Below are 14,525 nucleotides of genomic sequence, written 5' to 3' on the forward strand. Positions count from 1 at the left end.
CCATCGCAGGGCACACTCACACACCATTCACTCTCACATGCATTCCTACAGGCAATTTTGCAAGTCCAATTAGCCTCAGCATGTTTTTGGACTGTGGGGGGAAACCGGAGTACCCAGAGGAAACCCCACGACGACATGGGGAGAACATGCAAACTCCACACACATGTGACCCAGGCGGAAATTCGAACCCGGGTCCCAGAGGTGTGAGGCAACAGTGCTCACCACTGCACCACGATGCCGCCCCCAGATCTTTAATCCCTTCAAACTAAAATTCTGAATGTCACTGCAGCTTCCCAAACACAAACAGATTCAAAGCTAATAATAACATTTGACCACTGCACAAAAATAAATAAGTAATAAAACATAAAACGTTCAACAGTCCAAAGAGAGGTTGGCATATGGCGTTTAATCCATCTCTTCAAAATAAAATTCTGCATGTCACTGCAACTTCCCAAATAGAAACAATTAAGAATACTAATACAATTTACATATGACATACCCAGCCCTTGACTTGTCATGGTTAACTACTTTACTATTTCAGAATATCTGTTGCGCTCACGTCTGGGCAAGCAGGAGCAGGCAGACGGAGTCTCAAGAAAACAATGTTTATTGTGGGGAACCAGGAAGACAGAGAACAACGATCAACTAACATTAATGACAGATCTGGGGGAAACAGACTCAGATGCAAAACACATCAGACTGATGGAAAACAGCTGGGCACAATCGGGGGAGCACACGTGGTTGATCAGGGGGCATGGTACACACAAGGAGCGTACGCACAGGGCATGACAATATCTATATTACATTATACACACAACCACAGCTCTCGTTTCAACTATGCTACAGTATGGTGGTATATTAAAGATTCATACTGTATGGGAAACTATAACCGATATATCAAATTAATGGGTATACCACCTAGCACCATTCCAAAGACTGCAAAATGTATGTTTGCAAGCGAACATTAAACGAATGTCAACACAAACATATACAATGATCAGTAAACACTAGTGGAAGGTTGCAACACTGGAGCAGGATCCACGCCTGTTTCTACAGCCACAGGCTGCACAGTGTGAAGGACTGTTTCGACTTCTCTGATATGGTGGTCAAATCGTTGAACTTGCAGCCAAGGTATAGCAGGTCTAATAAATATACGTTTTGGGTTTATACTCTGTTTGCAGGCCATCCTGGAAGCCAGTCCACTCCCCACTCTCTCCAGCACACGACCCCCCAGCCTAGTAACTCTGCCCTCCTGCCTTGGATTCTCCTGCCTTGTGTTGCCCTTCTCACTGCTACCATCTCATCACTCTGCTGCTATTTCTGCCATAACCAAGGTCAGACATGTGTGATGTCACTGTGTTTTGTGTTCCCTGTCTGTTTGGTCCTTTTGCATCTCATTTAGCCCCAGACTGGGCCATAGCAGATGTGCAGTCTGTCAGGTACAGACACTATATACACCTCCTGTGGGCTGTGTGTTAATACACTGTGATACAGTGTAACTCTGACTTTCTTCTTTAGCTAAAGGCCAGTGGGGCTCAGTGGGTCACACCTGCAGGACTGCTGAGCAGTTAAACTGCCAAAGTTACACACAGTATCAGCTGCCTTGGTGTTATCCTTACATTAAATATTAGTATTTTGTGAATATTCAGACATACATTCAAGTGTATCTAGAAATCTTTATGCCTGACCATCATTTTTCTGTTTCCTGTTTTAAAACCTCAAACCTGCAGCCAGTCTCTTTCTAACACAAGCGTGTCCCTCATGCAAGGTGCAGTGAGACAGTGTGAGAGCAGCAGCCCTTATCAGCAGGGCTGGTAGAGCACCCTGTGCACTCTGTGAATGACGTCACTCTTAACTGTTTCAGCGCCGCTGAGGAAGAGCTCTGACTCACAGCAGAGGGGAAGCAGGACCAGCCGACACGATCAGGTACTGTCACTGACAGGGCTTTCTGTGGCCTTCAGACCACAGCGGGAAAGTGTCTCTGCTTAATCACACATGTTTACAGTATATAGCAAAATAAACTCTGCTGAGCATTTTATGTTCACTCTAGTACTTTTAACTGATTTATAAAATAAAGTTCTTTCTTTGCTTTACAGGAAAGAAATGATGAGGTCCAATATGTATCAGTGAATTTCAAATCACCCAAGCAGCAAGACCAAACAAGAGAAAGAAATGAACAGGATACTGTCTATGCCAGAATTAAGTGACAGGGAGGTTTATTCCTGAGCACCAAACAGAAAATGGGCATAAGGAAAGATTCATAATGTGGTTGTTATTGATTCTGACGATATTGAATTTATTGGAAATTTAATTTGCCAAGATTATTTTGTTAGTGATGACTAACTAAGCATTTAATAAAAACCAGATATATGTCTCCACTATTGACTTGTGCTGGTTACTGCACTGACGTTCAGCTCATTCAGTGACTAGTGGTGCATGTTGCAGTGGCTCATAGACACGTGACCGTGTCCTAATGGTGGCCACAATGGACCGTCTTACTGCTTTAATCTGTTGTAATGGTTTGTAAGTTTGTTGCTGTACATTTTTAATTATCATTCCTAATGGGGCTAATGGGATTGACGTGCAAAGAAGCAAATGTGCACATACGTACTCCTGTAAAGGGTGCCAGGTAGGTAGAAAACAATGATCTAAAGCAGGGAGCAACACAGGGGTAGTGTTGTTAGGTGTGATACTGAATGATTGCATCACAGATCACAGTTCAAAGCTCAGTTCGTTCTTGGTTCATTCTCTGACGCTTCGTTCGGACCACAACCACATGACTGCTTTGGCTTTGGAGTCATAAGGAAGCATGAATCCTGACACAGCTGTTGTTGTGTGAGTCGGGCATCTGCTTTGCAAACTGTGAGTAAAAATAAAATAGCGATGGAACAAAAAAACCTATGAAAAATAATAACAGTATATATTGTTATTTATATATGACATTAGCAATGTGTTTATTCTATTTCCAAAAAAACAAACTGACATCTTATACAGTGGATATTACACACCCCTGTTAAAATGCCAGGTTTCTGTGATGTAAAAAAACGAGACCAGGATAAATCATTTAAAAACTTTTCCCACCTTTAATGTGACCTGTAACCTGTACAATTCAATAGAAAAAACAAACAAATCTGTCAGGGGGAAAATATAAAATATTAAAAGACTTCAATAAGCTGGTCTGCATAGTCCAGACATATGGAGAATATGGTATTTTGTTGGCACATGTAGTACACAACCAGTACTTGCCAGAAATTCCTACAGTTCCTTCAGTGTTGCTGTAGGTCTCTTGGCAGCCTCAGTTTTCATCTTGTTTTTTCATACATTTTGGAGGGATATTGTCCGATCCTCGTGTGTGCCACGCCCCCGATTATCCACGTGTGCTTCCCCGATCATGCTCAGCTGTTTCCTATTATTTCGCCCTGTCTTGTGTATATCAGTCCGCGTCTTCCTCAGTCGACTGTCCATCATTAACGTTGTGATGTCCTGTTATGCTCGTAGCCATCTCCCCTTCAATAAATCCCCGGTTTTTCCCGTATTCTGCCTGCCTGCCTCATCCTTCCACGCTTCCTGCCTGCCTGTTTGCCCGTCCTTACCCGCAGTTCATAACAGTTACAGGGAAAAGTGGGGAGTTTCTGGGTGTTAATATTGCGGGGTGACATTCATATTATGCCCAATGAACCTGCGTGTGTGTGGGGTTTTAAATGTGTTCTTTTCCTATGAGTGAGATATTTTTTTGTTTCATGTTGGAGTTAAGTTGTTTATGCACTGAATGTATTAGTGTGGCATTCTGCTCAGTAGAATTTAACAAATTGTATTGTCCTGACGAGTACTGTTATGGGGTGGGTTTTTATATTTTGCCCAACAGCAAAAATTTACATTTACAGTTGAGGACAAAATTATTAGCTTCCCTATGAAAATCTGCATCCATCCATCCATTTTCTAAACTGCTTATCCTACTGGGTTGCGGGGGGTCTGGAGCCTATCCCGGAAGCAATGGGCACGAGGCAGGGAACAACCCAGGATGGGGGGTCAGCCCATCGCAGGACACACTCACCATTCACTCACACACGCACACCTATGGGCAATTTAGCAACTCCAAGTCCAATTAGCCTCAGCATGTTTTTGGACTGTGGGGGGAAACCAGAGTACCCGGAGGAAACCCCACGATGACATGGGGAGAACATGCAAACTCCGCACATATGTGATCCAGACGGAGACTCGAACCTGGGACCCAGAGTGTGAGGCAACAGTGCTAACCACTGCACCACTATGCCGCCCCCTATGAAAATCTCATTGTTTTTAAAGTATTTTTTTAGACATCTCAGTTTCATTTTGGATGCTTACATTATTTTACTTTTCACACAGAAATTAAAATATTTCACAGAAACCAAAAACTACCATGGTCAAGATTATTAGCCTTCTGGATATTAATAGTCAGTTGTGTATCCTTTTTGTTGGATAACAGCCTGCAGTCATTTGTTGTTGTTTTCAACAAGCCTCTGACAGGTCATCTGAGGAATCCCAGCCCATTCTTCTTTGGCAAATCTCTCAAGCTCCTTCAGATTTGATGGCCTTCTGGCATGGACCTTCTTCTTTAGTTCACTCCACGGATTTTCTATTGGATTTAAGTCAGGGCTTTGTGCACGCCACTCCATTACGTTCACTTTGGTCTTCTGGAGATAGTTCTTCACCAGGAGAGACGTATGTTTGGGATCGTTGTCGTGTTGGAAGATGAAGCGGCGACCCAGACCCAGTTTGGCTGCTGACTGCTTAAGGTTTTCTTTTAAGATCTCCACATATATTTCTTTCTTTATAATTCCTTCCACCTAGACAGGATTTCCAGTTCCTGATGCAGTGAAGCATCCCCACAGCATAATGCTCCCACCGCCTTGTTTCACTGTGGGGACGGTGTTCTTTGGGTTATATACCTCTCTTGTCCTTCTCCAAACATAAGCAGTGTCTCTATGACCAAAAAGCTCTAGTTCAGTCTCATCTGACCATAGGACATGCCTCCAGTATGCATCATCTTTCTCCAGGTTGTTCTGAGAATACTTTAGTCTGGCTTGAATGTGTCTCTTCTGCAGTAGTGGAGTCCTTCTTGGTCTGCAACCTCGAAGTCCATTCCTGTGTAGAGCTCTAGTGATTGTCTTCTTTGAGACCACAATCCCCGACTTGGCCAAGTCATTCTTTTATGTTGTTCTGGGGTCTTTAGACACATCTCTCACTAGTAACCTTTCCAGGATCTTTCGCTTCCTACTGTACCTCTGCCAGGCTTGTTCTGTACTGTGTGGCTCTCTTTGAATTTCTGGATTATACTTATCACTCCAGTTCCTGACACTTGGAGACACTGTGATAACTTTGTATATCCTTCTCCTGCTTTGTGTGCATCAACAATTATTTTTCTCAAGTCCAAGCTGATGTCTTTTGTTTTTGGCATGGTGCTTTCTCACATGACAGCTGAATGACCCTTACTGAGAATTTTACACTCAGTTTTATACCTTCAGTATTAACTTAATTTTTAAGTTAAATCACCTGTGAAGTTAAAGCACATCGTTATATATATATAAGTGGCTTGTACAATGGCTTAATAAATTGTCATTTCTTATAGGGGACTAATAATATTTGTTGTTTTGTTTTTTTTTCTGAAAATATTCTGTTATTGTGTGCAAATATAAATAATTTATTAATTCAAAAGAAAACTAATATGTTCAGAAATGCCACATACAGAAAATGCCATACTCTTTTAAAAATGCACTTTGGAAAATCTTGAAGAAGCTTCAAATTTCATAGGGGGGCTAATAATTTTGTCCTCAACTGTATTTAGGCAAACAGGCTATCGCTGTCAGTATGTGTCATGCCCGGCTCGTACGCTCCTCATGTGTGCCACGCCCCCTGATTACCCACGTGTGCTTCCCTGATCGTCTCCAGCTGTGTCCACTTACTTTGATTAGTCCCGTCCTATTTCAGTCCTGGTCTTACCTGTTCCCCTTGTCCGTCATTGTGGTTAGGTGATGGGATCCCTCCCCAGGTATATTCCCTGTTCCTAGTCTGTGTTCCCTAATAAATCCTGAGTTTTGCCCCGAAATCTGCCTGGTTGCCTGCTCCATACCAGCTGACCCGCACAATCGCCGCTTCGCACGCCCTGGATCATGACAGAATGACGGACCCGAACAAAGAGGCGCAGCAGCAGACCAAGGACCAACATTTCGGTCTGCTGCAGGAGACTTATTATTGGCTGAACCAGCCTGAGGTCCAAGAGGACCCTGTGGCGCTGGAATTCCCCTACCTGATGGAGATGACCTCCCCGGAGGACGTGCACCTCCTGGAGGAGGTGTGGGCCGACCTCCAGCGACTAGTCCAGCGGCTCACGGAGCAGAGGCTCGGGCTAGCCGTACCGCGTGGCATAGAGGCTGCTTCCCCAACGTCCGTCCCGATGGAGACGGCACAGCCTCCGGTCGCCACCGTGAACCAGCGGAAAAAGAAGAGAAAGCAGACGAGCGCCTCGTCAATTGTCTTGGGGGCATGCGCGCTCGTCCCTGCTTGTCTCCCCGCCGACGTACTGGAGGACTCTCCGGAGAGTTTGGAACTCTTTTCCAGCGCTGCTTAGCTGCCTGCGCAGGCAGCTTTCCCCATCCGGGGAAAGCACCTAGCCACCGCGGAGCTACCACCGCCCCTCGAGCGGTATTGCTTCTGACCTGAGCGGCTAGCCAACAAGGGGGCCAGCGCGGTGCGGGACGCTATCCCGCGAGTTCCCCGGACACTTAACGGGGCCACGCCCGTCCTGCCCGCACGGGACTTGCCAGTCCCGCCGCCTGCGGCAGCGACGCCTGAAACGCTCCCGTCTCCGCTGCTTGCGGTGCCTGCTCAGCCCGTACAGCGCGCCTTGGGGAGGTGGTCCCCGCGGGTGAACGGCCGCCTGCGCAGCCCGAGCAGCCGCTGCCGCCTGCGCAGCCGCCCCCTCTGCCAGCGGCTCCAGCTCCCGAGCAGCCGCCCCCTCTGCCAGCGGCTCCAGCTCCCGAGCAGCCGCCCCCTCTGCCAGCGGCTCCAGCTCCCGAGCAGCCACTCCCTCTGCCAGCGGCTCCAGCTCCCGAGCAGCCGTTCCCTCTGCCTGCGGCTCCAGCTCCCAAGCAGCCGCCCCCTGTGCCTGTGGCTCCCGCGCCCACGCCCGAGGCGCTCCCTCCACCTCCTATGCCTGTGGCCCTTGAAACTCTTGCTCCTGACCCGACTCCAGTCCCTTCTGCCCCAGTTCCCGAGGAGGTCCCGGAGGACTTCATCGTCGCTCCTCCCTCTTCGGAGATGGAGGAGCTTGAGTGAAACCCCTCGGGGACCCTTCTTGTACCTCCTTCGCCCTCACCCCGGAGAGCCTGACCTTGGCCTAGGGTCCTTATGTCTGTGTCCCGTAAGGGGAGAGGGCACAGACGCAGGGCTGGGATCCCACCCGCCCTGCCCCCTGGCTCGCCCTCCCTGGCCTACGCTGGGGCTCGGTTGGCGCCTGTGGGTCCTGGCCCTCCAGGTCGGCTGTCACCAACAGGTCCCCCTCGTCGCCCTGCCTTACTCCCTCCTCCGGCGTCTCGTCGGTCGCCTTCGGGCTCCCCAACAGCGGCTCCTCAGTCGCCTGCTGGTCCCCCACCTCCAGCGGGTTTGAGGATGTCGCCGCCTACTGCGGCACCCCCCCCTCCTTGCCCTCGCCTAGGTCCCCTCCAGCTCCCTTGTCCCCTTCCCTGGCTCTCCCTCCAGCTCCCTCCTCGGCCCCTCCGTCGGTCCCTCGCCCTGTCTCCTCTGCCCCTCCGAGGTCCCCTCCTGCTCCGTCCTCCCGGCCGCCTGCGGCCCCTCCGGCTGCCTCCCGTCGCCCGCTGGGGCTCCCTCGGGCTCCCCTTTCTTCCCCCTCCTTCTCTGCCTGCTCCCCTGCCTGTCTTCCTCCTTTCTTTGCTCCTCCTCCTCTCTTTGTTCCTCATTCTATGTCAAGTCCTGTCTTACTTCCTGTCTCTGTGCCTGTTCTTTGTCTCGGTCCTGTTTCCCGTGTCCCGTTGATGGGTTTGTTCTTCTTTTCCAGGTCCCATTACCCTTGTCCCGTCCGTCGCCTCCTCCTAGGCGCGTCCGGAGAAGCGCGCCTTTGGGGGGGGGTTCTGTCATGCCCGGCTCGTACGCTCATGTGTGCCACGCCCCCTGATTACCCACGTGTGCTTCCCTGATCGTCTCCAGCTGTGTCCACTTACTTTGATTAGTCCCGTCCTATTTCAGTCCTGGTCTTACCTGTTCCCCTTGTCCGTCATTGTGGTTAGGTGATGGGATCCCTCGTATTCCCTGTTCCTAGTCTGTGTTCCCTAATAAATCCTGAGTTTTGCCCCGAAATCTGCCTGGTTGCCTGCTCCATACCAGCTGACCCGCACAATCGCCGCTTCGCACGCCCAGGATCATGACAGTATGCAACACACATACTCATTAATACCTGCACGATAAGAAAAAACAGATAAAGCCTGATGAAAAATAAAAATAGAAATGAAATACCTGGGGATTAAACACACAAAGTTTGGGGTACCCTTTAGTTGATGTGCATATTGGTGCTCATGATGCTGGACAAAAGCATATTTTTCTTACCCATGGAACTATTCATCTATGGAGATAGGAAGCGTCTTATCACATCTCCATCTGAAGAAAAAAGAATCCCAAGAAACTGTATTAGATGCGTTGTCCTCACACAGACACCACAGTAGGGCTGTGCCATATTGTACTCTCCACTATAATACTGGTATAAAGTTTTATGTGATGGAAAAAAGTGTCATATTGAGATATCAGTGACGTAGCGCACATAATTCCACCTGTTGCTAGGCTGACAGGGGATTTATGTAGTGAAGGCATGTAGGATGTACCTGGCACTAGAGCTACTATACCTTGTTTTGAGCCCTTTTCTCCCACCTCATAAAAGAGGCGTGCTTCCGATGGGAAGTGACGTGTTTCGTGATGTTTCATGACGTTTTCATCCGAGTACTGACTTGGAGGGAAATAATCGAACGCACCAAGAGTTTTATTGTCCGATGGTGCATTCGTTTTTCTCTCGGAACTCGAAAATTCTGAGTTCAATGTCACGTCTGACAATTTCCTGTTCGAGCTACGGAACAAACATGGCTGCCTCCATGAACACGCTGCTGTGTGATATTGCTTTATATTTTAACGGATTATTTTTTTCTGAGAGACAAACAAACAAGAAACACTAACTACTCAAACCACATTAAAAGCTTTCTAAAGTATTTTAGTACATTCATAGTGATATTCTTTTTTTGAGAGGCAAACAAACTACAAACAAACCAAAGACGCTAACAAGTCGGGTAAAAATCTGATATTGCATGTTAGGATACTGTTTACGGTCACGATATGGTATTCTCTAAATCTAACACGTGCAATTACATTTATAATTATTAATACCCTTAACAAAATAAACATTTTTAAAGATTTATAAAATAGAATTACTGTTGAGTGTGTAAGCCACCATGTTGAAATTATCTCTCAGGAGAAACTCGGACAATAAAATTCTGTCCGACATCAACATCATAAAAGAGGCGTGTTTCCAACTGCAAGTTACGTTTTTCGTGACGTTTCATAACGTTTTTGTTAGAGCCAAAGTACAGAAAAAATATCCTTTTAATATTTTTTGTTGATATTTCAAATTCGAATGTTATTTTAGGCTTACATACCAATAGCCATTGTTATGATTAAAAGTACGGAAATGTACGTAGCGTTATTGACGCTGCGTTTCTATTGGTCAGTGTGTGAATCCAGGGCTGTGCATGTGACAACGGTAAAAAAAAGGAAAAGGAAGAAAAGTGGACATATGCGCAGCTTGGCAGTATATAGTTTTTGGACCGTGAATCCTAATCCATTATTATTCCGTTCATTGTTGATTATTAATTAGAAAAACTGAAGCTTATTCACGAAGTGGATGTGGATACGAGTCAAAAAGTCGTCTGGTCTGCTCATATGAGGAAGTGGTTGAATTTATTTGATTAAAGCCCTGAAAATTTGCCACTACATAAAAGTCCAAAAACTTCGCTTTTGCCCAGAAACTTTGGTGGAGTTTACAGCGATATAGCTAAATGGACGACGCCAGAAAGTCTACGCTAAATACGTTGTGGAACGAACGTTTGATTTCGCACTACATTTATAGCCAAGCGACCCCAGCTTGAAAAATTGTTGCAGTTTTTGTGCTGTGCCAGAACCGAAATTAGTTGTATTTAACTGAAACGAGGCTGTTATAATAGATTAGTTGAGTGGAAGCCTCCGTGAACAATGGCGGAGGGGAAGACAGACGTCGAAAATGTAACCCGTGATGACCGCCAGAGGGCGCTAACAGCTAAAGGCCTGGAAGAAAAACTGCATAGCCGTACAACAGCAAGAAGAGGTAAATTAGGACAAATGACAGCAAAATCAAACGAAATTGAGAGGCTCTTGCTCAGTGAAACTATCCCAACTATAAACGATGTTCTAAAAGAAATTAAAGCTTATAAGAAGTTGTATGAAGAGAGTTTAACAGTGCAGTGTCGCTGTATCTTAAAGATGAAGAAAAGGATGCTGACCAACAGTTTTGGTTTCAACCAAAGTCGGAGCAGTGTTTGCAGTTTATGAGTAGAGTTACGAAATGGGTTGAAGCACAATCGTGTGATCAAGAGATAACACCGCTGGACAGTGTATCTATGGTGTCAAAAATGTCAAATATATCAACTGCATCCTCCGCACGTATGAAGGAAGAAGCCACCAGAGTTGCTCTGATGGCACAAGTAGCAGTTTTAAAAGAAAAACAAGCATTACAGTTGAAAGAAGCTGAAATTAAAGCTGCAAAAGAAAGATTGGAGATCGAAACAGCTCTTGCAGTGTCTACTGCTAAAATGCGAGTGTACGAAGAATATCAAGGGCAGCAGTCTCAAGTAAGTGAGAACAAGTCAGTAATGGAACTTTTTGATTCCTTAAATAAAGATGCTAGACAAGGCAATGTACAAGGAATAGCATCCAAGTCAAATTACATGGAGAAGTCTGAAGTCCAGACAAACGGTGATGAGCTAGGTGCTTTAGGTGGGGCCATTCCTAAACAGTCTAGAGCTCTACTGCAGCTGCCTAGTCAACCTAGAGACACTTTGCATTATGACACGGAAGTTAGAGAGATGTGTAGCATGATGCAAAGACAGACAGACATCACAGAGATGCTTGCGACGAACCAATGGCTGTTCCACTTGCCTCGGAGAGATGTGCCAGTGTTCCAGGGAGATCCACTAGAATACCGTTCGTTTATGAGAGCCTTCATTCATGCTATTGGTTCCAGAGCCAAAAGTGATGGGGATAAGCTATATTTTTTGGAGCAGTATACCAGGGGTGAACCCCGCGACCTTGTTAGGAGCTGCCAGCATATGCCTGAACAACGTGGGTATGCAAAGGCCCTAAAGCTGCTTCAAGATAAATATGGTAATGAGTTAATGGTTGCTACGGCACTGATTGAAAAGGCATCTAAATGGCCTCAAGTCAAGGCCGAAGATGGAAAGGCTTTAGGGGCGTTTTCTGTGTTCTTGATAAGTTGTCGAAATGCTATGGAGGATATTGACTACATGGAGGAGATGGACAATCCCACAACTATGAGGACCATCGTTTCAAAGTTGCCGTTCAAATTAAAAGAGCGTTGGAGAGTCCATGCATATGACATCCAAGATCAGCGAAGGAAAAGAGCAAGATTCACAGAGCTTGTGGAGTTTGTTGAACGTCAAGCAAAGATCATGTCCGACCCACTCTTTGGAGATCTTGATGCAGAAAAAGGGGAAAAGGTCACGAAGAAGTTTCAGCAAGGAAACAAGCCAAAGAAAGACGGCAAGCAAGGAAGTAGCTTTGCTACTAAAGTAGACCAAGTCAGAGAAAGTGAAACAAAACCTAAACCCGGTGTGTCACTTAACTGTGCTTTTACAAGACCCTGCATGTTTTGCGAGAAAAGTCATGCATTGCAAGAATGTCACAAGATTAGAGAAAAATCTCATGGTGACAGAGTGGACTTCTTGAAGAAAAATGGACTTTGCTTTGGCTGTCTATTGAAGGGTCATCTGAGCAGAGAATGTAAGAAGAAAATGACATGTGAGGTGTGCTCTGTTAGACATCCAAGCTTGTTGCACTTTTCAAGTCAGGACAAGGGTGTTAAAGAAGTTAATAAAGGTACCACAGCTAGTGTATCAGCAGGTGTTCCTGAGGAGCGAGAGACAAGTGCCTCTACTGGGGCTGGAGACAGTTGTGTGCTTGCCATCGTGCCTGTTAGAGTGAAAGCCAGCAAGAGCAACAAAGCTGTTGAGGTTTATGCGTTCATGGACCCTGGCAGCTCTGCTTCATTTTGCACCGAAGCTTTGGCCAGGCAGTTAAATGTGCAGGGCAGAGTAACTGAGCTCATGTTGAGCACCATCAATGCCAAAGTCAAAGTAGAGAGCTACATTCTCACAGATTTGGAGGTCAGCAGCCTTGAAGATAACAACTTCATCCCACTGTCCAAAGTCTTTACACAGAAAGACATTCCTGTATCCAGAGAGAACATCCCACGTCAAAACAAGATTGAAAGGTGGCCATACCTCAATGAGGTAAGATTGCCTCATATCAATGCTGGAGTTGAACTTCTTATTGGGACTAAGGAATACATGATCTTGGAGCCATGGAAAGTGATCCCAAGTAAGGATAATGGACCATATGCAGTAAAAACAGCACTAGGATGGATCTTGAACGGGCCACTTAGAGAAACTGCAGTTTGTGATGGAGCGCGATCATGGGCTGCTGTGAACAGAATAGCCGTTGACAATGTGGAACATCTGCTTATACAACAATATAATCATGATTTTCCAGAGCGTCATTGCGATGAAAGATCAGAAATGTCTCAAGAGGACCACCTCTTTATGGAGTCCATGTCCAGTTCTGCCCGTCTCGTAGACGGACATTACTACGTAAGCCTTCCCACGAAGAAGTTGTGCGTCCAGATGCGAAACAACCAGGATGTTGTGTTGCAGCGTGCGCTAAACCTCCAGCATAAACTAAAAAGGAATCCTGCGCTTCATGAAGAATACACTGCCTTCATGACAGACGTTGAATAAGGGATATGCTGTTGAGGTTCTGTAGTAGATGGTGGAGTGTTATATTAAGAATCAGCCCAGGCTGTAGGGGGCAATATTGTTATATTGATTAAAGGTAAAAACGGGGAGTTGATCTTTGGCTGTTGAAAAGTGTACTCATCTTTTGTAACAACGTGGTCTCCTGATAAAGTTGGATTATACCTCCATACTCTGGTGTCCGCACTATCCTTATGTGAAAAGGATATTACATTTGGCGACGAGGATAACGGGTAAGCTCGGCAGCCGCTGGAAAAGGGACGAATAGGGTGAAGTGTCAGCCACGCTGGATCTTAGCTGCAGTAGCACCTAGAGGAAGCTAACGGATGCGGCGAAATGGCTACTTCAATGGTAGGAACACTTACTGCTTTCGACGGTCAGACTCAGGCTTGGGAAGAATACTGCGAAATGTTGGACCATTTCTTTGAAGCTAATGGCATTACTGATGAAGCACGTAAGAGGGCTATATTATTGAATTCGGTCGGCGGCAAGATGTACAGTTTAATGAGGAACTTGCTGAGCCCAGACAAGCCGGGTGCTAAATCATATAAGGACTTAACGGACCTGCTTTAGTCACACTACAACCCAAAGCCCAGCGAAATAGTCCAGAGATTCAAATTTAATTCTCGGATTAGGGTAGCAACGGAGACAGTGTCGGAGAATGTGGCGGTGTTAAGGGAACTAGCACAGCACTGCAATTATGGAGAAAAATTTAAAGAAATGCTGCGCGTCAGGTTGGTGTGTGGTATAGCAGACGACCATATACAAAGACGGCTGTTGGCGGAGCCAGAACTAACTTTCGAAAAAGCTTTGGCCGTCGCGCAAGCTATGGAAACAGCAAACAGAGATGTTCGTGACCTGCAATTGCAATCGACGGCACGGGACGGTACTATAAGTAAAGATACTTCTCCGCTGTCGCTGCATAAGGTGAATATGGGGCAAGGCAAAGCGGCCTCAGTGGTTTGTTATAGGTGTGGTGGTGACCACTGGGCACGAAACTGTCGGGTCATAAATGACAAATGTTATGGTTGTGGAAAAAAAGGTCATATGAAGAAGATGTGCAAGTCCTCAGTTTTCCATTGGCAAGCAGCAATTTATGGGGGGAGGGAGGCATAAGAATGTAGATAATGAGAGTAAGAAGGAAAAAAGGCAGTCAACACATCACATGAGCGAATCACCTGATACTCAAGCCAGCAATGATGAAGTGTTTACTATGCATAATCTGGAAGATTCAGAAATAACAAAAGTTGACCCCATCACCACACAACTAGAGATAAATGGGAAAATAGTGGATTTTGAAGTGGATACTGGATGTGGTGTGACAATTATGACAAACTCAGAGTATAGCAAACTGTGGACAACGGGACATGCACAGAAGCTGCAGGATTGTTCTTAGACATTGAAAACATA

General features: G+C 46.0%; 2 protein-coding genes across 6 annotated transcripts in view; one reads left to right on the forward strand and one right to left on the reverse strand.

Moving 5' to 3' along the window:
* LOC125739682 (uncharacterized) overlaps nt 1-2,379 on the forward strand; it is an 83,016-nt gene extending 80,637 nt beyond the window's left edge. For 3 of the 4 annotated variants that reach the window (XM_049010050.1, XM_049010051.1, XM_049010053.1), the window contains exons 3-5: nt 1,182-1,334; nt 1,865-1,926; nt 2,097-2,379. In XM_049010050.1, coding sequence (XP_048866007.1) covers nt 1,182-1,334; nt 1,865-1,926; nt 2,097-2,207 — 326 coding nt within the window. In that variant the 3' untranslated portion in view covers nt 2,208-2,379. The remainder of the gene's footprint in view (nt 1-1,181; nt 1,335-1,864; nt 1,927-2,096) is intronic. The other variant, XM_049010052.1, reaches the window with a different exon arrangement.
* Nucleotides 1-14,525, reverse strand: part of map3k15 (mitogen-activated protein kinase kinase kinase 15) — a 258,410-nt gene that overhangs the window by 116,310 nt on the left and 127,575 nt on the right. The gene's annotated exons all lie outside the window — the stretch shown is intronic.

This window comes from Brienomyrus brachyistius, chromosome 4 (genome assembly GCF_023856365.1).
Source record: "Brienomyrus brachyistius isolate T26 chromosome 4, BBRACH_0.4, whole genome shotgun sequence".
Lineage (NCBI taxonomy): Eukaryota > Metazoa > Chordata > Actinopteri > Osteoglossiformes > Mormyridae > Brienomyrus > Brienomyrus brachyistius.